The 25,617-nt window shown below is 48.2% G+C and overlaps 2 protein-coding genes across 2 annotated transcripts; one reads left to right on the top strand and one right to left on the bottom strand.

Moving 5' to 3' along the window:
- Positions 1 to 4,047: 4,047 nt before the first annotated feature.
- On the bottom strand, positions 4,048 to 4,974 carry LOC141997566 (olfactory receptor 10D3-like). The gene has a single exon (XM_074969960.1). The coding sequence runs from the start codon at positions 4,804 to 4,806 to the stop codon at positions 4,048 to 4,050; it is 759 nt and encodes a 252-aa protein (XP_074826061.1). The 5' UTR covers positions 4,807 to 4,974.
- Positions 4,975 to 17,333: 12,359 nt separating this feature from the next.
- On the top strand, positions 17,334 to 24,595 carry LOC141997565 (olfactory receptor 10G6-like). Its single transcript, XM_074969959.1, has 2 exons — positions 17,334 to 18,224; positions 24,539 to 24,595. The coding sequence occupies exons 1-2, from the start codon at positions 17,334 to 17,336 to the stop codon at positions 24,593 to 24,595; spliced, it is 948 nt and encodes a 315-aa protein (XP_074826060.1).
- The last annotated feature ends 1,022 nt before the right edge of the window (positions 24,596 to 25,617 follow it).

The following is a 25,617-nucleotide window of genomic DNA, read 5'->3' as shown; positions in this document are numbered from 1 at the left end:
CAGCCAGAGCCCTCATTCCCCCACACACACTCCAACCCCCTGTCCCAGCCTGGAGACCCCTCCTGCATCCCAAATCCCGCATCTCTGGTCCCACCTGAGAGTCCACACCCCTAGACAGAATCCTCATCCCCTGTCAAGGTTCCTCTCCCACTCTGAACTCTAGGGTACAGATGTGGGGACCTGCATGAAAGACCCCCTAAGCTTATTCTTTCCAGCTTAGGTTAAAAACTTCCCCAGGGTACAAACTTTGCCTTGTCCTTGAACCGTATGCTGCCACCACCAAGCGTGTTAACAAAGAACAGGGAAAGAGCCCACTTGGAGATGTCTTCCCCCAAAATATCCCCCCCAAGCCCTACACCTCCTTTCCTGGGGAAGGCTTGATAATAATATCCTCACCAATTGGTACAGGTGAACACAGACCCAAACCCTTGGATCTTAAGAACAATCAAAAATCAGGTTCTTAAAAGAAGAATTTTATATAAAGAAAAGGTAAAAGAATCACCTCTGTAAAATCAGGATGGTAAATACCTTACAGGGTAATCAGATTCAAAACATAGAGAATCCCTCTAGGCAAAATCTTAAGTTACAAAAAGACAAAAAAACAGGAAGATACATTCCCTCCAGCACAGCTTATTTTACAAGCCATTAAACAAAAGAAAATCTAACGCATTTTCTAGCTAGATTACTTACTAACTTTACAGGAGCTGTAAGGCTGCATTCCTGATCTGTTCCCGGCAAAAGCATCACACAGACAGACAGACCCTTTGCTCTCCCCGCCTCCAGATTTGAAAGTATCTTGTCCCCTCATTGGTCATTTTGGTCAGGTGCCAGCGAGGTTATCCTAGCTTCTTAACCCTTTACAGGTGAAAGGGTTTTGCCTCTGGCCAGGAGAGATTTTATAGCACTGTATACAGAAAGGTGGTTACCCTTTCCTTTATATTTATGACACCCCCAACCCCTGCCCCAGCCCAGAGCCCTCTCCAGCACCCCAAACCCCTCATTTCCAGTCCCACCCCATAGCCCGCACCCCCAGCCAGAGGGCTCACCGCTTCCTGCACCCAACACTGTGCCCCAGCCTGGTGAAAGTGAATGAAGGTGAGGGAGAGTGAGTGACAGAGGGAAGGGGGATGGAGCGAGCAGGGGTGGGGCCTCATAGAAGGTGTGGGGCAGGGGCGGGGCCTTGAGGAAGGGGTGGAGTAGTGGGCAAGGACAAGCGGTGTTTAGTTTTGTGCGATTAGAAAGTTGGCATCCCTGCGTCCAGTGCCCATGGCTTGGAAGTCAATGGAGTTTTCCCATTGTCCATCAGAATGTACTGTGTTTTTTAAAATCAATGTGCACAATTTGTGCACTGATCTTCCATTCCAGGTTTTCTTATCTCAGGCACATAGTCTGGATTTGTGTCTTGTTGGAAATTGGTTCCCTCGACCAATGCAAAGAAACAACAGAGAAAATTCAGGATGAACCCCAGCAGTTCAAAGGGGGCGCTGAAGTGCAGGGAGTGGTGGAGGCAATTCTGTAGGGGGTGCTCTTCCCTCCGAGTCAGGGCTTTTCCTAGTGCCGGGATGCTGGGCTCACTTGCACTGTTCTGCAGGGAGATGTTATCTACCCCAGGTTCCTTTCATTTTATTTCTTTTATTATTTTTTCATTTCAAGGCACAAGGTTAAATCCCATGGCCTAGGAGTTAGTGATTGTGACAGGTTGTCCCCCGCTCCAGAGTGCCACCTGATGGGGTACCACTGAGCCTGCCAGTTCCACCAGCCTGGGCTCCCTTACACTGTCTTGCTGAGCCAGGCCCTCAAATCTCCTCTAGCACACACACAGGTAGGGACACATCCAGCTGCAGAAAGACACAGACACTGAAATCAGCTCTGCATGGGAATATTCAGCTAGGGAATTGCCAGCACCCAAGTTCACACCCCCTCTGGTATGAAAACGCAAAATGGTATTGTCCTGTGCTGCACAGAGAACTGTACAGCATAAGCTCATGAAATCCACTCCCTCCCTCAATGTGGAGGAAGATATGCACACTCCCCCCACCCGCCCACCCTGGTGTTATGAATTCCACAAACCGGTTTTAGAGAAAGCAAAAATAAGTTTATTAACTACAGAAGATATATTTTAAGTGATTAAATGGGATAGCAAATAGGTCAAAGCAGATTACCTAGTAAATAAACAAACCGCAAACTGAGTTAACACACTAGATTGGTAGGATATGAATTAGCAAATTCTCACCCTGAGAGACAAGCAGGCTGGTAGATTTTTAAGGCATAAGCTGCCTAGACTTTTCAGCTTGGGTTTCCCACGTTTTCATACATAGGCTAGAAATCCCTTAGCCTGGGACCATCACTTCCCCCTATTCTGTCTTTGTTCTTCGGGTGTTTCCAGGTGACTTGTTGTAGGGAGAGTGAGATACCATCATGATGCCATTTCCCCGCTTTTATAGCTTCTTTCCACTTGCTGGAAAGCTCTTTTGCTGTGACCTGGGTCAAACAGTTCTCATTGGGCAGTGCTGTCTCTGAGGGGTTTCTATTGTACGCAGTTCCTGGGGTAATCCTTGTGCTTGTGCATTTCCTCCCTGAGCCATTAACTTTATTTGGCCTTTTTACTGTTGTACCTGAAAGTCTTCTTGTTTCAGTTTCAGTAACACAAACATAGGCAAACTTCATAACTTCACATACAAAGAAAGCACATACAATTCAATGAGATATTAATGTCTAGCAGATCAAGACTTTTAGAATGATAACTTACAAAGCATACTTCATGCAAAATATGTCCTAATTACATGACAGTGGTGAATATTGGGGTGTCAGGATATCACAGTGATAAGTCAGAAAAATACATTATTATTTCTGTCGTATGGAAGGCCTGGAGGCTCACTTGCAAGGGGTGCTGCAAAGACACACAGCGAGAGACAGCTCCTGCCCCAAAGGGATTACCAGAGAAATGGTTGGGAGAAAGGAATAATTTTTAGCAGTGTCTCAGGTGAGGAACTGAGCCCCAAAGAGATTATGTCATCCTCCTAATTTCCTGCCTAGCCCTCATGAAATCTGGCATTAATGTATTCACTTCCTGCCTCACCCAAACCCTGGGTAACTTTATTGACTTCATCCATCTAGCGTAACCCAGCTGCCCTACTTCAATCTGAGCAGAATTCCTTTGGCCTTTTCCCTAACACTAACCCTAGGCTAACACCAGTGTGTTTCTCCCTTGCCCTGGGAAAACTCCATTGATGTCCATCCGAACCCCAACCCTGGAATAGCTCCTTTGACCTCCTCCCCAGTCTGGATCAGGATCTCTGGTTAAGGGGGTGCAAGCAAACAATGTGCATTTTAATGCAGTTAAAGGTACGCACCTATATCTAGGAATGAAGAATCAGGGCTATGCTTATAGGACTGGGGCCTCTCTCCTGGGGAGCCGTGACTCTGAAAATGATTTGGGGGTCATGGTGGAGAATCAGCTGAACATGAGCTCACAGTGCAACGTTGGGGCCAGAAGAGCTAATGAGACCCTGGGATGCATAAAGGAGGAATCTCGAGTACGAGCAGAGAGGTGATTTTAGCTCCCTGTTTGGCACTGGTGTGACCGCTGATGCAATATTGTGTTCTGTTCTGCTGTTCACAATTCCAGACGGGTGCTGATAAATTGGAGAGGGTTCAGAAAAGAGCCATGAGAATAACTGAAGGAGTAGAAAACCTGCCTGATAATGATAGACTTAAAGAGTTAGAGCTCTGTAGAGCTGTGTAATAAGGCCAAGATTTTGTAAGTCCTCTACAAAATTTGGATCTCCAATTCTTATTCATTTGAATACAGGCTGAGTGTGCCTGTCCCTCAGGCAGCTTTGAAAAGATCAGCCTTACAGCATGTCAAAGACAGCTCAGTATATTAGGAGCATTTCTATGACTGGTAGAGATCCACACAGATAGATGGGGCTGTGTGGGGATGAGGAGAGACAGAGACGTTCACAAGAGCCACAGAGCCGCCATGGAGATGTATTTGTCGATGTATTTCCAAGCAGACCCACATGCTATGCCTGCAGCTGCTGCATATCAACGTGCAGGCGTTTGACCCCCTCTCAGTTTTCTCAGAGCCGCTTTCACCTCCTTGTTCCTCAGCGTGTAGATGGCTGGGTTCAGCATGGGCGTGACCACGTTGCCGAAGATCTGCACAGGGGTCACCAGCACTTTGCTCAGCTGGGGCTGCGTGTAGACCAGGGTGCAAGGCCCGAAGAACAGCGTCACCACCGCCAGATGCGAGGCGCAAGTGGAGGCTGCTTTGCGCTGCCCTTCGGCCGAGTTCATCTTCAGGACGGAATAGACGATCCTGACGTAGGACGCGAGGATGAGGAGGAAGCAGGTCGTGGGCACCATGCCAGTGTTGGTGAAGGTCACAGTCTCAATGATGTATGTGTCTGCACAGGCCAGCTTGACCACCGGGAAGATGTCGCAGAAGAAATAGTCTACCACATTGGACCCGCAGTAGGGCAGCGTGAAGGTCAGGCTGGTGAGGATGGTGGCATGGAAGGAGCTGGTGATCCAGGTGCCGGCGGCCAGGAGGGCACACACCCTCCGGTTCATGATGAGCAGGTAGTGCAGGGGGTGGCAGATGGCCACGTACCGGTCGTAGGCCATGACGGTGTAGAGCAGGCACTCGGTGCTGCCCAGGAAGTGGTAGAAGAAGACCTGGGACATGCACCCGCCCAGAGAGATGACCCTGCTCCGAATCCAAAGGTTGGCCAGGAATTTAGGGGTGCTGATGGAGGAAAAACCGATGTCCAGCACAGAGAGGTTGCAGAGGAAGAAATACATGGGGGTGTGCAGATGGGGGTCAGCAAGGATGGCTAATAAGATGAGCAGGTTGCCCAGCAGGGTGCAGAGGTAGAAGGCTAAGAAGGTGACGAAGAGGATGGTCTGGAGGCCGTCGGTGTTGAGGATCCCTAAGAGGATGAAATGAGTCACCACAGTGTGGTTGACCCGCCCCACGGAGGACTCATTCCTGGGGTAGGGGAGAGAAATAATGCCAGTGAGTTACTGAAACAAAAAGACCTGTTATCCTAGAGCTGCAATGCTCACCCTTCCTTCCACAGCCTCCATGACTCACAGTCATTAGGAGTGGTGTATATTTCTATCATTGTAATGCCAGTTGGGGTCAGGGTCTCACTGTGCTGGTGCTGAACATGGAAAGAGAAAGTGTCTGGCTTGAAGATCCTACAGTCCAGAGATGAACAGACAAAGGGGACATTCTATTCTATTCTTGTTTCTACTCTTCTCTCCTGTCCTTTTCCAGTTTCCTCAATTCTATTCTATCTAGGCCCTTTCTCCACCCTTCTCACCATGGTACCTTAGAGCCTTCCGTTTGTGGCTAACATTTCCCATATGTGGTTTGTTCTCTCTCTCTCTTTGTCTCTCCTGCTCTCCGCAGAGTTATTATCCTCTGTGCAGTGCAATTCTTTGTTTTGGTAGGGTTTTGTTGATATAAAGGCACGGGCTGCTACGTGTTTGTGTTAAGGAAGAGGACAAGGATGGAACATACAAACCAATGAATGTGGTGAAGAATTGCCCCAGCTTTGTTAATTATGTGAATTGTTTGGGGGTTTATTGGGTTTAGAGAGAGAAGGAAAAAGAGAGAATGAGAAGCAGAATAGCCACAGCCATAAGTGCTGGAACTCGGGGTGCTGGGGGTTCAGCAGCACCCCCTGGTTTAACATGGTTTCCCTCATACTCAGGGTTCACAGTTTAGTTCAGTGGCTCTCAGCATCTCCACTACACAAATTTTTCCAGCACCCCTGGCCACAGCCTGTCTCTGCTTGGCCATGATCAGCAAGCTCGGCTCTGTGGATAACATGCCAGAGGGATTTTTAAGGTGAGATTTAAAGGACAATAACAAAGAGCCTGTTTGGGTTTTGCCAGGGAGTTTTCCCTGTGTAGGAGAGGCAGAGCTGAAGGGGAAACGCTGGCAGGTTGGGGATATAACACATGGAGAGAGGGAGATAAAGGATAGATACACCACAGACAGACAGACAGGCAGGCAGGTACTGCACAGAGAAGGATGGATAGATGGCTGGATCGATTTCTCTCTAAAGAAAATATTTGGCTGACGTCATCTCCCTTTGTGCGAGACAGAGACTGACAGATTCAGAGACAGGCAGAGACTGAGGGACAGTGAGAGAAGAACTTTACCAAAGTAGGAGTCTTACACTGGCTGCATTGGGAGAGGCCGATCCCGCTGCCTGGAATTTCCCTTTCTGTCCCCCAGCCGTGAACCTTGTCTAGCACCATCCAGCTTTCTTATCCCAAACGGCCCATCGCCCAGGAGAGGTGCATGGCCTGGGCTCTTGGTATCCAACCCGGAGACCTAATCCGCTCTGAAGCTAGGCAGGGCTGCCTGCAGCATATCACCCCACACTGCCGCCGAGCCCCACAGCTTCCTCACAGCTTCCAGCCTCCTTATGGCTCTCCGTGGTTGTTAAATCTCCTTCGGGCCCTTCGGGACCAGGGCCCTGAATCCCCACTGGGCCCCCAGACTGAGACCACAGCAGAGTCACCAATTAATGGAGATTTTGCATCATTTGAGCAAACGCTCATAGACTCCCGGGACCAAACCCTCCGCGGGCATCAGTAAGTGTAGCGCCATGGAACTGAAAGGGCCAGATCTCCAGTTCCACCACGGTCTGGATTCTGCTCTCGCTCCCCCTGACCTGACTCCTGGGGAACTCCATTGGATTCCCTGGGGCTGTTTCCTCTCTCAGCCACACACCCTGGTGTAAATCTGGAGTAACGCCATTGGATTGAAAGGAGCTGTGTAGATTTCTACCAGCTGAGAATCTGACCCAGACATTGTGAGGGAGGGAGGGGACGTTCATGCTCATCTAGGCTCTCCTGCGGTGTGACACAAGGCAGAGAATTCCCCCCAGGGTGTGAAATAGGAGTAACCTGGGCCACAGGTTCAGCTGAAGGCCTCTGAATCCAGCAGAGCTTTGTCCTTGGTTTGTATCCCCTGTTGTTCCCCTGCCCCTTCTCTGTGTCTCTGTGCACAGGGATGTATCCATGCACTGGTGTGGTTATGTGAGGGTGAAATTCACTGCTGTGCAGACAGATGACAGCAAACGTCCTGTGCACCACGTCTCATCACTTTTTGCAGTACACTAGAGACTCTGACAAGAGCATTGAGTCATTTTTGGCAGTATAATACGCCCCCCCCGCCAACTCCAACAATATCATGGTACTCCTGGGGGAATTCTGCACTAGTGGGAACAGAGCCACATAGGAACGGGGGAGTGGCTGGCAGGGGCACAGAGACACATGGGGACAGGGAGGGGGTACAGGGACAAATAGGGACAGGAGAGGGGGGTGCAGGGCCACATGGGGATAGGGGAGTGGGTGTCTGGATAGGGGTGGTAGGACACATGTGGAAAGGGGTAGATGTACCTGACTGAACAGGAGAGGCTCGGGGTTAACCAGGGTCTGCATGGGGGAAGCTCCCTAAGAATCCCTTCCCACCTCACAAAATAACCTGTTCCATACTTTCCCCACCCATACACAACAACCCACCAAGTTCATACCCAGGCTCCTTCCCAGCAATTTACTTCCCTCTCCCTCCGGTCCTCTATTACCCCTGACTCCCCCAAGCCTTTGCACTGTTTCTGAGGGGTGAGAGAAATATGGTTCTGTATTGTAGTTTAAATGAATTATTACTCAGAGTTCTGAATTAATATGCCTAGTAAAGAATCTATTTGTCAAAAAACATTTCCTGAATCTTCTTTTTTGTCTCTATTGTTAAAGACATACTTGCTGACAGGTATTATGAAATAAATGACCACAAATAATTGAAATTGGTGTCAAGTATCAGAGGGGTAGCTGTGTTAGTCTGTATCCACAAAAACAACGAGGAGTCCGGTGGTACCTTAAAGACTAACAGATTTATTTGGGCATAAACTTTCATGGGAAAAAAGGCCAGTTCTTCAGATGCTTATGCCCAAATAAATCTGTTAGTCTTTAAGGTGCCACCTTGTTGTTTTTTTGAAATTGGTGTGATTGTGTTGTATTATTTTAACACAAGATGCAGAATTTGATGCAGAATTTTGAAACATTGTGTGCAGAATTTTTAATTTTTTGGTGCAGAATTCCCCCATGAGTAAGGCTTGGACTTAAAGCAAGGATTCAGCACCTTTGTTATGTACAAAGGAATTGGAGAGGGTTCAGAGATGAGCAATAAAAATGACCTGAGGGCTGGAAAAAATTTGCCTCACAAAGAGAGGTTTAAGAAGGTCAATCTATTTAGCTTATCAGAAAGAAGATCAAGAGGTGACTTCGTGACAGGGTGTGAGAACCTTCATGGGAAGAAAAGACAAGGTATGAATCACCTCTTTAATCCAGCAGAGAAAGGCACGAGAACTAAAGACTGGAAGCTGAAGTCTGGCGAGCTCAAATTAGAAACAAAGCTATGCGTTTTTTAACAGGAAAGGTGATTAATTATTAACACTAGCAACCAAGGGACGTGATGGAGTCTCTATCTTTTGAAGTCTTCAGATCAAGGTGGGATGCCTTTCTGGAAGATATGCTTTAGTCAAACACAAGTTATTGGACTCACTAGAGGAGTAACCATATGAAATTCCCTGGCCTGTCTAACTAAATGATCTAATGGTCCTGGCCTTAAACTCCAGGAACCTATGAAAAAAACCCACAGCATATTCAAATATTATAGCTCTTACTCTCTGGGCACAGAATGACTTTTCTAACAATTTACAAATAAATCGGTTAATTTGTTTATAAATTAAAAAGGATCCTTTTAATATTTAACACCTAGTATTGGATCATTTCTTCGAGCTGAAGGATCTTAATAATAAATAAATAATAATAACAGATTGACAGAGCCAGAAGAGTACCTAGAAGTCACCTACTACAGGACAGGCCCAACAAAGAAAATAACAGAACGCCACTAGCCATCACCTTCAGCCCCCAACTAAAACCCCTCCAACGCATCATCAAGGATCTACAACCTATCCTGAAGGACAACCCATCACTCTCACAGATCTCGGGAGGCAGGCCAGTCCTTGCTTACAGACAGCCCCCCAACCTGAAGCAAATACTCACCAGCAACCACACACCACACAACAGAACCACTAACCCAGGAACCTATCCTTGCAACAAAGCCCGTTGCCAACTGTGTCCACATATCTATTCAGGGGACACCATCATAGGGCCTAATCACATCAGCCACACTATCAGAGGCTCGTTCACCTGCACATCTACCAGTGTGGTATATGCCATCCTGTGCCAGCAATGCCCCTCTGCCATGTACATTGGTCAAACTGGACAGTCTCTACGTAAAAGAATAAATGGACACAAATCAGACGTCAAGAATTATAACATTCAAAAACCAGTCGGAGAACACTTCAATCTCTCTGGTCACTCGATTACAGACCTAAAAGTGGCAATACTTCAACAAAAAAAATTCAGAAACAGACTCCAATGAGAGACTGCTGAATTGGAATTAATTTGCAAACTGGATACAATTAACTTAGGCTTGAAGAAAGACTGGGAGTGGATGGGTCATTACACAAAGTAAAACTATTTCCCCATGTTTATTCCCCCCCACTCCCCACTGTTCCTCAGACATTCTTGTCAACTGCTGGAAATGGCCCACCTTGATTATCACTACAAAAGGCTCCCCCCCCCCCAGCTCTCCTGCTGGTAATAGCTCACCTTAAGCGATCACTCTCGTTACAGTGTGTATGGTAACACCCATTGTTTCATGTTCTCTGTGTATATAAATCTCCCCACTGTATTTTCCACTGAATGTATCCGATGAAGTGAGCTGTAGCTCACAAAAGCTTATGCTCAAATAAATTGGTTAGTCTCTAAGGTGCCACGAGTCCTCCTGTTCTTTTTGCGAATAGTGACTAACACGGCTGCTACTCTGAAACCTTAATAATAAAATAGCTCAGAGGTGTCAAACTTCCCTTATGGTTAAAATTCACTGAAATCTTGTGTATTGGCTACAGCTGAAGACTTTAATTGGGATTAATGGTCATTCCCCCCCCCCCATTATTTTTCATAAGTGAAAATTTCTCCTTCAGAACAGTCTGATGAACAACATGGTACTACAGAGAGTTCCACGTAGAACTGGCACTGCCCTCTTCCAAAATGGCTGACATCTGTCACGGAGTGTGGGGGACTCCGGGCCCTGCACCCCTCTTCCTGGGATTCACCGTAACTCTCAGCCAGCCAGTAAAACGGAAGGTTTATTGGACAATAGGAACACAGTCTAAAACAGAGCTTGTGGGTATAACCAGGACCCCTCAGTCAAGTCCTTCTGGGGGGCAGGGAGCTTAGACCCCAGCCCTGGGGTTCCCTGCGTTGGACCACCCAGCCCCAAACTGAAACCAACCCCCCCCACCCGGTCTCACTCTTCCACCCCCCAGCTCCTCCTCCAGCCTTTGTCCAGTTTCCCGGGCAAAGGTGTCAGCTGGGTCCAACCCCCTCCCAGCTCCGGTGACAGGCTCAGGTCTCCTCACTCCAGTGGAGTCACCCCCTGCTCTCCCGTCCCCCGGGCAGACAGTCCCAGCAGAACTAGACGCCATTCCCCAGTCAGTCCGCCCTACTCCCTGCTGCGTCACAACATCTCCGGCTGTTCTCAGTGAGACTCGGGAAATAACTCACCCAGTTTGGTGGCCATCTATCTCCCATTGTTCTCACTGGGACTGAAGCCACAGGCTGCCCGTAAAAGCCTTAAAATGGTGGTTGCTGGCTTCATTCTTGCTGGAAAAAAGGAGAGGGAGTGGCCATTTTGAAAGAGGGTAGCTCATCTGAGGGAAGCTGTGGTTTTACTGCCCTTGAGGACTAAGGAGGTGGGAGGCCATTTTGAAAGATGGAAGTTCTTTGTGAGTTTCTCTAAAGGAGAAGATTTTATGTGCTGGCAGATAAACCTCCAGTTATGAAAAATAACAACCAAAATTACCACACACACACACACACACACACACACACACACAAAAGCAACTGAGAGGGCAGGAAGAGGAAACTTAGACTGTGTGGAAACAGGGGAAAGAGAAAAAAGAAATATTGTGTGTGTAGGTGTAACACCGACAGACCCCAGTCGTCAGCAGGTGGGATCGAACCTGGAGACTTTGAAGCTTAGTGAATGAGCCTCTACCACATGAGTGGGAGTGACCCATGTAGTGGAAGACACAATGAAGATGACTGGATGTGGAAGCTGCGGTATGTACATGATCCTGGAGGGGGTACCTGGAAAGAGTTTTGTCTGCATGAAGTGCCATCTGATAGAGCTGATGGAAGAAAAGATCCTAGGATTGGAGATGCAGGTGGAAAGTCTGACTGAGTTTAGAAGGGGGTTCGAGCAGATTATGGAGCAAAGACATGAGGCAGCTGAAGGGAAAAGCTCAGACTTGTAGATGGAAAGAGGACTGAAGAATTCTGAGGGGAGACTGCTGGGTGAAGAAAATGGACAGTGGAAGCATGTGACTAAAAGAACCGGACAGAGGAAAAGACGGGCTAGTGAAGGAGAAATAGAGCTTAAGATCAGGTTTGCAGAGTTAAAAAATGAAGAAGGGGCTCAGCAGGTGGTCACTGAAGGTGGAAGGGCAAGGAAGAAGAGAAGAGCTGCTAGTCCTATAGGAAAAGGGGAGGAGCCAATGGAGACTACACCAAATATGAGCCCCAGGAGGATACAGGATGGGTTGAAGAGGATTACAAGGGAGAATAGGAATGGAAAGAACCTGCAGCCAGAGGGAACAGGTTTAGACCGGAGAATCGCATCATCACCAGGAAAAGGCAGGTCTATGTGATCGGGGACTCCTTAATGAGAAGAATAGACAGGCCTGTAACCAGAGCTGATCCAGAGAATAGAAGGGTGTGCTGTCTTCCAGGTGCTAAGATACGGGATGTGGACCTGAGGTTGAAAAGGATCCTAAAGGGAGCAGGAAAGAATCCACTGATTGTCCTTCATGTGGGAACAAATGATACCAGTAGATTCTTACTGGAATGTATCAAGGGAGACTATGCCAGGCTGGGGAAGACGCTTAACGAAATCGAGGCTAGGGTGATCTTCAGTGGGATTCTGCCTGTTCCTAGACAAGGGCAACAAAGGCGTGACAAGATTATGACTATCAACAGATGGCTCAGGCAGTGGTGCTATAAGGAGGGCTTTGGGATCTATGGTCACTGGGAGGCATTCATGGACAGAGGACAGTTCTCTCGGGATGGACTTCATCTGAGTAGGGAAGGAAATAGACTTCTAGGATGGAGGCTGGCACAACTGATTAAGAGAGCTTTAAACTAGGAATCTGGGGGAGGTGGTTGGTTGGGGGATGTCCAGGTAATCTCCATGCCGGATTTTAGCCTTGAGAGGGAAGAAAACAAAGTAAGAAAGGATACAGCCATGGGTAGGAGAATGGCTATAAGGAGGAAGGGCAGTGTGGATACCAGTCTAATATTTTCTACTGGCTGTAGAATGACCGTGCCTCATTGGGTACAGAATGTGAGCGAGGTCAAACAGCAAAAATTAAGATGTTTGTACACCAATGCGAGGAGCCTAGGTAACAAAATGGAGGAACTAGAGCTACTGTGCAGGAAGTGAAACCAGATATTCTAGGGATAACAGAAACTTGGTGGAATAGTCGTCATGACTGGACTACAGGTATTGAAGGGTATGTGCTGTTTAGGAAAGACCAAAATAACGGTAAAGGTGGTGGAGTAGCATTGTCTATCAAGGATGAGGTAGAATGTAAAGAAATAAGAAGTGATGGAATGGATAAGACAGAGTCTGGGCAAAAATCACATTGGGGAAGAAAACTACTCGAGCCTCCCCTGTGATAGTGCTTGGGGTGTGCTATAGACCGCCGGGATCTAATGTGGATATGGACAGAGCCCTCTTTAATGTTTTTAATGAAGTAAATAGTAATGGCAACTGTGTGATCATGGGAGACTTTAACTTCCCAGATACAGACTGGAGGACGAGTGCTAGTAATAATAATAGGGCTCAGATTTTCCTAGATGCGACAGCTGATGGATTCCTCCATCAAGTAGTTGCTGAACCGACTAGAGGGGATGCCATTTTAGATTGGGTTTTGGTCAGTAGTGAGGACCTCATAGAAGAAATGGTTGTAGGGGACAACCTTGGTTCAAGTGATCATGAGCTAATTCAGTTCAAACTGAACGGAAGGATAAACAAAAATAAATCTGCAACTAGGGTTTTCTATTTCAAAAGGGCTGACTTTCAAAAATTAAGGAAATTAGTTAGGGAAGTGGATTGGACTGAAGAACTTATGGATCTAAAGGCAGAGGAGGCCTGGGATTACTTCAAGTCAAAGCTGCAGAAGCTATCGGAAGCCTGCATCCCAAGAAAGGGGAAAAAATTCATAGGCAGGAGTTGTAGACCGAGCTGGATGAGCAAGCATCTCAGAGAGGTGATTAAGAAAAAGCAGAAAGCCTACAGGGAGTGGAAGATGGGAGGGATCAGCAAGGAAAGCTACCTTATTGAAGCCAGAACATGTAGGGATAAAGTGAGAAAGGCTAAAAGTCAAGTAGAGTTGGACCCTGCAAAGGGAATTAAAACCAATAGTAAAAGGTTCTATAGCCATATAAATAAGAAGAAAACAAAGAAAGAAGAAGTGGGACCGCTAAACACTGAGGATGGAGTGGAGGTTTAGGATAATCTAGGCATGGCCCAATATCTAAACAAATACTTTGCCTCAGTCTTTAATAAGGCTAATGAGGATCTTAGGGATAATGGTAGCATGACAAATGGGAATGAGGATATGGAGGTAGATATTACCATATCTGAGATAGAAGCGAAACTCGAACAGCTTAATGGGACTAAATCGGTGGCCCCAGATAATCTTCATCCAAGAATATTAAAGGAATTGGCACATGAAATTGCAAGCCCGTTAGCAAGAATTTTTAATGAATCTGTAAACTCAGGGGTTGTACCGTACGATTGGAGAATTGCTAACATAGTTCCTGTTTTTAAGAAAGGAAAAAAAAAGTGATCCGGGTAACTACAGGCCTGTTAGTTTGACATCTGTAGTATGCAAGGTCTTGGAAAAAATTTTGAAGGAGAAAGTAGTTAAGGACATTGAGGTCAATGGTAAATGGGACAAAATACAACATGGTTTTACAAAAGGTAGATCATGCCAAACCAACCTGATCTCCTTCTTTGAGAAAGTAACAGATTTTTTAGACAAAGGAAATGCAGTGGATCTAATTTACCTCGATTTCAGATACGGTCCACATGGGGAATTATTAGTTAAGTTGGAAAACATGGGGATCAATATGAAAATTGAAAGGTGGATAAGGAATTGGTTAAAGGGGAGACTACAACGGATCCTACTGAAAGGTGAACTGTCAGGCTGGAGGGAGGTTACCAATGGAATTCCTCAGGGATTGATTTTGGGACCAATCTTATTTAATCTTTTTATTACTGACCTTGGCACAAAAAGTGGGAGTGTGCTAATAAAGTTTGCGGATGATACAAAGCTGGGAGGTATTGCCAATTTAGAGAGGAACTGGGATATCATACAGGAGGATCTGGATGACCTTGTAAACTGGAGTAATAGTAATAGGATGAAATTTAATAGTGAAAAGTGTAAGGTCATGCATTTAGGGATTAATAACAAGAATTTTAGTTATAAGCTGGGGATGCATCAGTTAGAAGTAACGGAGGAGGAGAAGGACCTTGGAGTATTGGTTGATCACAGGATGACTATAAGCTGCCAGTGTGATGTGGCCGTGAAAAAAGCTAATGCGGTCTTGGGATGCATCAGGCGAGGTATTTCCAGTAGAGATAAGGAGGTGTAAGTACCATTGTACAAGGCACTGGTGAGACCTCACCTGGAATATTGTGTGCAGTTCTGGTCTCCCGTGTTTAAGAAGGATGAGTTCAAACTTGAACAGGTACAGAGAAGGGCTACTAGGATGATCCGAGGAATGGAAAACCTGTCTTATGAAAGGAGACTCAAAGAGCTTGGCTTGTTTAGCCTAACCAAAAGGTTGAGGGGAGATATGATTGCTCTCTATAAATATATCAGAGGGATAAATACCGGAGAGGGAGAGGAATTATTTAAGCTCAGTACCAATGTGGACACAAGAACAAATGGATATAAACTGGCCATCAGGAAATTTAGACTTGAAATTAGACAAAGGTTTCTAATCATCAAGAGGAGTGAAGTTCTGGAATAGCCTTCCAAGGGAAGCAGTGGGGGCAAAAGACCTATCTGGCTTCAAGACTAAAGATTGATAAGTTTATGGAGGAGATGGTATGATGGGATAACATGATTTTGGCAATGAATTGATCTTTAACTATTCATGGTAAATAGGCCCAATGGCCTGTGATGGGATGTTAGATGGGGTGGGATCTGAGTTACTACAGAGAATTCTTTCCTGGGTATCTGGCTGGTGAGTCTTGCCCACATGAAAAGGGTTCAGCTGATCGGCATATTTGGGGTCAGGAAGGAATTTTCCTCTAGGGCAGATTGGAAGAGGTCCTGGGGGTTTTTCACTTTCCTCTGTAGCATGGGGCACGGGTCACTTGCTGGAGGATTCTCTGCACCTTGAAGTCTTTAAACCATGATTTGAGGACTTCAATAGCTCAGACATAGGTGAGAGGTTTATTGCAGGAGTGGGTGGGTAAGATTCTGTGGCCTGCATTGTGCAGGAGGTCAGACTAGATGATCATAATGGTCCCTTCTGACCTTAATATATATGAGTCTATCTATGAGTCTATGAGCTAAAAGCCACATGGCTCTTGGTTAAGGCTGTAGCAGACTCCTTCATCTCTAAATGGTCTCGGTGCCATCACATGGGACAAAGCACCACAACCAGGAGGCGTGTGGGTTACATCGTCAGAGAAAGGACAAATGCAAGAAGGAGTGGAACTGGTGTGTGTATGGAGAGGAATGTGGGGTGCAGGAGGGAAGGAATTGGTGTGTGTGCGTGTGTGAACGTGGAGTGGAGGAGGGAGGGGAAACTGATGTGTGCACACAGGGGAATGTGGGGTGCAGGAGGGAAGGGGAACAGGTGTGTATTTGTGTAGGGAAATATGGGGTGTCATAGGGCGGAAGAGTTTGGTGCTGGGGGTGTGTGTAGGCGGGTCTCTGCAATACTGAGCCCCTGCTCCTTACAGCACAGCACCCTGTAGCAGTGCACTGGGGCACTGGGTTCCGCACTGACGGCTAGCGGACAGCTTCCTGCATTGATCCCCGCCCCACGTCCCTGCAGAACAGCATCCCCTAGCATCATATTGGAGAATTGCAGTCAGTGCTGATTCAGAGAGGAGAGCCCTCCCCCACGACTGTGTCACCATGCTGGTTCCTGCAACACAGCATCCTCTAATGCCACCGTGGGTTCAGAACGGACATGGAGGGGAGAAAATCCCCGGCTGACCCCCTCATCCCACTTCCTGACCACAGCGCCCCCTAGTGCCATGCTGGAACACTGGGGTCAGCACTGACTGTGAGGGGAGAGCGCCCCCTACTGAGACCAAACCCCCCACCCTGAAGTCCCACACTGGGCCATTCTTTTAAGATCCTAAGTCAATGCTCTGTCTCCTTCATTTTTGCCCCAAACACCATTTCTAATAATGACCATTGGGGTTTGCCAATGGGGGATCTCATTATTCACGTAAAAATACAGCAAATGTCAACAGTTTAATATTAGAGCAGCCATGAGTGGTGCTGCGGAGACAGAAATACACAAGGGGGAAGAGGGGAGAATGCAGAGACGAGGGCAGCAGGGACACCAGAGAGAAAGGACACGGCAGAGCTGAAGGAGAAATTAAACAGAGGAGAGAAATGATGCACAGAAACAGAGAAACTGCCAGAGAAGATCAGCACTGGGACCCACCCAGCTTAGTGGCATCACATTGGAGACAAAGGCACCTCCTGTGTGCCATGTTTGATCGGGGGGTAAAGGGAGATCTCAGAGCATAGAAGAGAGCAAGTGGGAGCGGCTTAAAGACCTAGCCATGGCATCCCAACTGGAACACACGCCAGGTAACGGTATTCAGAGGGGCAGCTGTAGGACTAGTCTGTCACCTGTTTCAGGCTCTCTCTGCTGCTCTTCCTCACTATGGGGCCAGGTCCCTAGTTGGTGAAAATTCCCATTTCCAATGGCAAATGAGTCCTTCATGACACCCAACAGCCACTCGCCCCTTGATGGTGGCCTGAACTGACAGTTCCAATATTGACTTTCCAGAGTGGAAGTTTCTTCCCCCTGCATAAGAGTGAGTCTTATCCCAAATGCCCCTGAAAAGATCACCCATTGCTTCTCTGCTCATTAATCATTAACACCCCGCATTCACTCACAGGGACACAGAGTGAATGGAGTGTGGGAACAGATCCCAGCTCACCCATTTCATCCTGGTGGGGCTCCCATACCCCCCAGAGCTGCGGGTGCCCTTGTTCCTCTTCTTCCTCCTCATCTACCTATTGACGCTACGCGGGAACCTGCTCATCCTGCTGGCGGTGGCCCAGGAGTGCTGGCTGCACAAGCCCATGTACTGGTTTCTCTGCCACTTGTCCTTCCTGGACATGACGGTCTCCTCGGTGGTGGTGCCCAAGGTGGTGGCTGGCTTCCTGCCGGGTGGTGGGGCCATCTCCTTCCATGGCTGCATGGCCCAGCTCTTCTTCTTCCACTTCCTTGGCTGCACCGAGTGCTTCCTCTACATGGTCATGCCCTGCGACCGCTTCCTGGCCATCTGCAAGCCACTGCGCTACAGCGTCATTATGAACCGCAGAGCCTGCCTGTGCCTGGCAGTGGGGACCTGGCTAGGGGGCTCCCTGAACTCCACAATGCAGACTGTGCTCTCCTTCCGGCTGCCATACGGCCGGGACCCCCAGGTAGGCTACCTCTTCTGTGATATTCCGGCTGTGTTGAAGCTGGTCTGTGGGGACACGGCACTCAATGAGCTGGTGACATCTATGGACATCGGCTTCCTGGCTGTCACCTGCTTCCTTCTGATCCTGACGTCTTACGTCTACATTGGCTTGGCCATCCTGAGGATCTGCTCCGCTGAGGGCAAGCGTCGGGCCTTCTCCACCTGCATGGTTCATATCACGGTGGTGGTGACCTACTACGTGCCCCTGGTCTTCATCTACCTGAGACCAGGTTCCCAGCACCCACTGGATGGTGTGGTGGCTGTATTCTACACCACAGTGACCCCGCTCCTCAACCCCCTCATCTACACACTGAGGAACAAGGAGATGAAAGCTGCTCTATTGAGACTGTGGGGCAGGAAAGTGTCAGGGCCTGAGCCATGATTATCCTGCCTCCAGCAGGAGCTGCCTGAGAACTGGACAGGAGAGAGGGTCCTGGAGACAGAAGTCAGGACTCCCCTGTTCTGCCTCTCTTCTGTGGGGGAGCTGGGGTCAGTGGCTGGGAGTAGGAACAGATGGATTTTTTATATCTGCCCCTGACTCTGGGACAGGCGCAGGTTACTGTGCTTAGAGCAGGAGGGCTAGGAGTCAGGAACCTTGGGGTCTGTCCCCAGTGTGAAGACGGGCGCGGGGCCTAGTGATTAAAGCCCGGACTCCTGGTTTCTCCTTCTACCTCTGGGAACATTTGTTCCAATTGTTGAACACTTAGAGAAGGGACTGGGGGGTGGGTGGGGGACTCCTGGGTTGTAGTCAATGCTGTGAGAAGGTAGTGGGGGTAGCAGGTTAGATTGGGGAGAGAAGGGGCTGGGAATCCAGACTCCTGGATTCTATCCCTAGAGCCGGGAGGGGAGTGGGGTCTAAGGGTAACAGTGGGGGTGGGAGGGGACTGGAAGGTCCAGACCCCTAACAGAAGGACGGGGGGTATGACCCTCTCCAACAGGCAATCGAATCCACTGGTTGCGTACAATGTCATTGTGCAAAAATATAGACCAGGTAAGGTCTTGTATGAAAGCTTGTAATGCTCTGAACTTGATGGCCAGGTAGGAATACAGACGGTGGTTATGAATCTCTGTCTTAAATCATATGCTCATGACCGGTACTACAAATTCCAGTACACCTCAGAGTGGGGAGGAGGGTTCTCCCAAGCCTGTGGTTTACACAAAACTATCCATCCCTTGTCCAGCCAGGAAAAGACAATGGTGGCCCATTAGAGTTAACGGGGAAACACTGAAACAGCTTGAAACGGAAAAGAAAACCCCAGACCTGGAAAAGTAAGAGAGGAGGGAATCCCTGTCCCCCAGAGAAGGGGGTTGACGTGAAGGACGTGTCTTCTAGCTAGAAACTGTGGGCCGGCGCCCCAGAGCTCTTTACCCCTTTTAAGATTCCCTCTAAGTGACTATGCGCAAAAGACACGTCCAGTCACACAACTAATAGGGCATTTCTCCTGCCCTCCAGCTGTTTTCTGTGGCTATAACTCCCCGGGGAGAGCAGGCCAATTCAAACTGCTCATGGACCCAATCAGCCAGTCCACCCCACTGTGTCTCCCAGGCATGGAAATGGACTAGTCCGGAGTCTAGCACTGTGCTGAAATTGACACAGCCACACTCTCTGTTACTGCAGAATGAAGGGAGCCCAGTGCTGCCTCCTACCCTGCCAGGACATGGCAAGTGGCCAGGACATGGTCAGTTAATTTTATTTTTCTACCTCCCTTGGGGGGTTGTGAGGCTAAATCCAGGACAGTTTCGCGAGTTGCTGAGACGTGAAGCTGCTGGGCTCATGTAACAGGCAATAAAGTCAGCGAGTGCCCCATCACTGGTGCGTGATGTTTCTCCGAGAAAGGGGAATGGAGTGGATGGGACACAATCGCAGGGTTATGGGAGAAGGGAAGAACGGCATTGTCATAAATATAAAGGGGAAGGCTAACCACCTTTAAATCCCTCCTGGCCAGAGGAAAAACCCTTTCACCTGTAAAGGGTTAAGAAGCTAAAGATAACCTCGCTGGCACCTGACCAAAATGATCAATGAGGAGACAAGATACTTTCAAAGCTGGAGGGGGGGGGGACAAAGGGTTCTCTCTGTCTGTCTGTGTGTTGCTTTTGCCGGGACCAGAGCAGGAATGCAGGTCAGAACTCCTGTAAAGGGTTAATAAGCAATCGAGTTAGATCTGCGTTAGATTCTGTTTTGTTTAAATGGCTGATAAAATAAGCTGTGCTGAATGGAATGTAGATTCCTGTTTTTGTGTCTTTTTGTAACTTAAGGTTTTGCCTAGAGGGATTCTCTATGTTTTGAATCTGATTACCCTGTAAGGTATTTACCAAAATGATTTTACAGAGGTGATTCTTTTACTTTTTCTTCAATTAAAATTCTTCTTTTAAGAACCTGATTGCTTTTTCCTTGTTCTTAAGATCCAAGGGTTTGGATCTGTGTTCACTTGTACCAATTGGTGAGGATTTTTATCAAGCCTTCCCCAGGAAAGGGGGTGTAGGGCTTGGGGGGATTTTGGGGGGAAAGACTTTTCCAAGTGGGCTCTTTCCTGGTTATATTTTGTTAGACGCTTGGTGGTGGGAGCAATAAAGTCCAGGGACAAAAAGTAAAATAGTTTGTACCTTGGGGAAGTTTTAACCTAAGCTGGTAAAAATAAGCTTAGGGTGGCTTTCATGCAGGTCCCCACATCCGTACCCTAGAGTTCAGAGTGGGGAAGGAACCTTGACAGGCATCAAGGCTTCTCTGCATGCAGTTTAAATGTAAAGAAATAAACCTGAGTATGTAACATCCATGTAGAGGCAGTGGGCTTTTCAAAGGGCTGCGATGCCTAACACCCACTGAATGTAGGAGAAGTTGGTGTCCAAATCCCTTCTGCTCCTTTGAAAATTCCAGCCTAAGTCATTAGACACACAAGACAAGTCCCTACCCACAACTGATACTATTATGCACAAGTTTCAGAGGGGTAGCTGTGTTCGTTTGTTTCAGCAAAAACAATGAGGAGTGTGGGTTCCAGCCCACGGAAGCTGACGCCCAAATGAATTTGTTCGTCTTTAAGGTGCCACAGGTCTCCTCGTTGTTATTACACACAAGAGGCCCGTATCTGCCCCGCTCCAATTTGCCTCTCACTCGCTCGCTCACTCTCTCTCTCTCTCTCACACACACACAGGAAACTGCCCTCTGTACAAACCTGTGGCCACACACTGTGCAGGTAGACGGTGGCCTAAAATGAAGGGGGCTGGAATTTTTGGAAAGTGTGGCAAGAATTTTGTGGCATCAGTAGCAGTATGGGCCAGATGCTCAGGCACTTTAAATCAGTGATATTGGGATGATTTCAGTGGTGATTTGGCTGATTTACACCATGTGGGGTTCTGGACCCATTCATTCCAATGGAGGTATGTCTGATTTACACCAGGTAGGATTCTGACCCACTGACTCCAACGGTGCTATGGCCAATTTACAGTAACTGAGTGTTTGGCCCAATGGGCTCAAATTGTGTAATGCTGATTTACACCAACTGGGGATATGGCATATTGACTCCAATAGATCTACATGGATTTACATTAGCTGGGGATCTGGCCCATGGACTTTAATGGCATATGGACAATCTATACCAGCTGGGGATCTGGCCCATTTGATGTCAGTGTCACTACCCTGATTTACACCATTGGGGAATCTGGCCCTATTTTCCTTTCCCTTTAAATAGCCGCACACAGGGGCTCTGGCGTGAGTCTCTCTCTGCTCTGTTGGAGCCACTGGCTTAGCCAATATTCAGGGCCCTGCAGGGCAGTTTCCCTGAGGAAGTGAAATCTGGACCGGCTCAGAGCTCCCCCACCAAGGGGGCTATTCACAACTGAGCAGATCCTGGTGCTTTCCGGTCCCTTTGCACTGCCCTGGTGGCACAAAGGGGCCAGACTGCAGCAGGAAATCTGGCCCAACGTTTTCCTCTAACATGAGGACGCACTGGGGCCTCCGCCTTCTCCTTGCACCAAGTCTGCAGTTGGGTGCAGCCTCCCCACGGCTGCACCCTGTGCTATTCACTGACCTCTTCCCTTGTCCCAGATTCCCCCTGGGAAGTGGGATTTTCATGCCCCCTCAGAGTCTTTGGCTGGCTCCATTTCTCCTGCAGTTAGCCAAGCCTGGCCAATGCGCCTCACTCCGGAGCCGCTGGCCCCTTTGCCATGGACTACTCCCAGCCATCCCTTCTGCCTCCCTCCCATGTTGTTACAGTTCTCCCTGCTAGTGCACCACAGATCTGTTACCCCCCGCGGCCCCGTTCGTCTCCTGGGGGCCCGGTATCGACTTCCTGTTTGCTCAACAGCCATTGCTCCTCAGATCTAATCTGCAGTGCCCCTCTCCCCCTGCTCAGCCTGCTGCAGCCCCTCAGCGCTGACCTGTCGCTCCCCTGTCACCTCAGCCTGAGGATCCCCCGTCCCCGCCATGCACACAGCACAACCAAAGCCTGGGCTCTTTCAATGCCCCACTGATACTTTCCCCACCACCAGCACATGCTCAAAGCAGGTTGATCCCTCCATTGCTCCAGTGACACGGGTACCTTCGTGCAGGGAGCAGCAGTGTAATGCTCCAGAGGTGACGTCAGATGCCCAGGAGAACCCCCCTCCCCGGCTGGCAGCACAGCCAATAACAGGAGATCCAGGTGCCAGGCGTACCCTGTGTTTGCCACAGTCAAGGCGCTCCCAAGTGCTTAGCAAGCAATGGTCCCAAAGGGTTCAAGCACCCTTCAAATACTTGGGTGTCTCGGGAACGGTGCCACATTGAAGACAACAAGGAATCTGTTCTTCCTGGTGTTATAAGAGAGGTGAGTGGGTCTGAGGCAGAGACACTGCTTAGCTTTAGGGACAGAGAGAGTCAGACTTGATGGGACCCAAGGTTGCTCTAGCTCAATCTCCCGTCTCAGATTGCATTTGATCCCTGCTACTTCATTGGAAGGGGCAAGAAAGCCTGCAGTTAACCTGCCCATGGTAGAAGTTTCTCCCTAACCTCTCAGTTTGGGGTCAACTCACTCCCTGAAAAGTGGGGTTTGTCACCCACTCAGATTTCTGTCACCCTCCTTCTCACATCTCTGATTTCATCCTGTCTGTCTTGTGTCTGGTACCTGTTCATCTGCTCTGGCTAGTGGCATCACGCACGGGTCAGCGCATGAGATGTGTGGCAGGGTCAGCTTCCATCATTGCTCAATTGTTTGTAATCCTTTGCGGATCTCTGCAGCTCCTCCCTGGAGCCAGCAGCATGGGGACGGGTGGCAACCGGAGAAGCTGGACAGAGAGAGACAGATGTGCCTGTGTAACACCGACAGGTGGGCGGGATTGAAGCCGGGGCCTCTGGAGCTAAATGCATGAGGCTCTACCGCATGAGCTAAAAGCCAATTTGCTCTTAGCTAAGGCTGTAGAGCAGACTCATTTGATCTCTCTCTCTAAGAGGTCTCAGTGCCACTAGACGGGACAGAACACCATGCCCAGAAGATGTGTGGGTTACACCTAGATGGACAGATTAGCCTTTCTTTGCCTCAGAGCCTCAGCTGTCAAATGGGGATAATCACAAAGAACCCAAAATTGATAAAAGTCACATTAGAAATATGACAGCAGCTTTCTTGTGTCAGCAGAGGTTTGCTGTTCTATGTGGCTTGCCTCAGGGGTGGGGCATTTAGCTTTTATTCCCTTTGCCTCCTCCTTGTCCACTGCAGCTCAGGCAAGAAGCAATGGCCTCACTGTCCAGCAAGGGAGATTTTGGTGAGATATTAGAAAAACTTTCTAACTCTCAAGCTTAGGGTGACCAGATGCTAAATCCAAAATATTGGGACCGCTGCAGGGGGAGCGCCTTTTCAATTGTTACACTCACCCGGCACGTTCGGCTGCGGGAAATAAATCTTGCTGACGAAGAAAAAAGTATCCGCCACCGAAATGTCGCCGAAGCCCGTCAGCTCCGCCTGCCTGTCACCGCCGCCTAAGCGAAAAAGACAATTGGCGCCCCGACTGTACTTAGGTCGGGACGCGGGACAAACTGCTCAATATCGGGACAGTCCTGATTTTATCGGGACGTCTGGTCACCCTACTCAGGGTAGCGAAGCTCTGGACCAGGCTCCCAAGGGAAGGTGTGGAATCCCTGTCACTGGAAGTTTTTAAGAACAGGTTGGAAAAACACTGGTCAGGGATGGTCTAGGTTTACCTCAGCACAGAGGGCTGGACATGACGACTTCTCAAGGTCCCCTACAGCCCCTCCTGTGTATGATTCTGTCCTTTCCTAGCTCAGAAGACCATTGTGAGGACAAATCCAGTGAAAAGTGTGTGGTGCTCGGATGCCACAGGAAGGGAGGTGAGGTAGGTGAGGCACAAGAAGGGATGAGCTTTTGGTGCTTTGGCTTGTGATGAGGGGCTGGTGGGACATTAGACTAGGTGGCCCGATGCAGAGTTCTGCTGGCATGTTACTGCATTGTGTGTGTGTGTGTGAGAAACAGGGGATAACTCTGGCCGTTGTGCTCTGGTTCGCTCTGTTCTAGCTGGTGCTGCTGGTCTATGTGCCAATGCTGTTTGTATACGTGCACCCCTCTTCGAGTCATGCATCCAAGGGGCAGTGGCCATGTTCTACACCGTGTTCACCCCCTTTCGAAGCCTTTCATATACACGCTGAGGAACAAGGAGATGAAAAAGGCCCTGAGGCAACTGGCTTATGGACAAGCACTGTCTCAGAATGGAACCAAAGGCTGAAACTTTCAAAGAATCCTGAGAGAGATAAATGCGGAATTTTCATAAGGCGTCTGATTCCTTTAGCCACCTTTGAGAATTCCAGCTGAAGGTCTGTTTACTGGAGCGAGACAAGGTGGGCGAGCGAGGTAATATCTTCTCCTGGAGCAACATTTGTTGGTGCAGGGGACAACAAGCCTTTGACTTCTGAGTTTTACAGTCTCACAGAGCTGTTCCTCAGCTCTGAAGAAGGTAACCAGAGTGTGTCAGCTAAATATCAGGTGGGACAGGATTGTTAAGCATCAGGGGTCACACAATTTGTAGGACACCACTTAAAATGCAATGTAGGGCAATTAACATCTCTGCAGTTGTAGGACAAAGCAGGGTTAGTAGGCAACAGAGTGTTACAAATTGTTGTCATGAGCCATATAACCAGTGTCTCTAAGTCCCTGGTTTTTAGTGTCCAGCAGCGTTATGATTTGAGGCTCCCAAGTTGTGCAGGTCTCCTTTGAGGATGAGGCCTGACAGATCAGACATGAAGCTAACAAGATTTTATGGCAAATCAAGGGTAAGGGTTGCACTATAGAAGGAAGGTGCATTCCCTTGGAACATGTAGTGTGCATCGTAAAAGGGGTAACACAAAATCCTACAGAGGCTCCAAGGAGGAACCACAAGGGGTTGTGTTTTCTTTTTCAGATGGCTGTGCTTTGGAAGCAGAAACCAACCCAGCACCAAGAAAGCTCAGTGAATATAAGAAATGGAGCTTAACCATTATCACACTTATCCAAGTGTTCTGTTTATCTGCAGTGTAAAGTAAAAGTGATTAGGAAGTAAAAACCTGTATGGAAGTGATTTGTAAATGGCAAAAGAATAATTGTATTAAAATGAAGCAATTATATAAAAGATTGAAATGCCCTAGATTGGAAACAAATCCAACCAATGGTTTGGAGTTAAATCTATTGAGAAAATGTTGTTTAATGTAGTTTATGAATGTGCCAACTGTTATTGAATTCCACCTATCTGCAGTCACTGGGGTTTGGTTAAAA

Source organism: Natator depressus, chromosome 13 (genome assembly GCF_965152275.1).
Source record: "Natator depressus isolate rNatDep1 chromosome 13, rNatDep2.hap1, whole genome shotgun sequence".
NCBI lineage: Eukaryota > Metazoa > Chordata > Testudines > Cheloniidae > Natator > Natator depressus.
The sequence above is the reverse complement of the archived record's forward strand: the minus strand, read 5'-3'. Positions and strand labels throughout refer to the sequence as shown.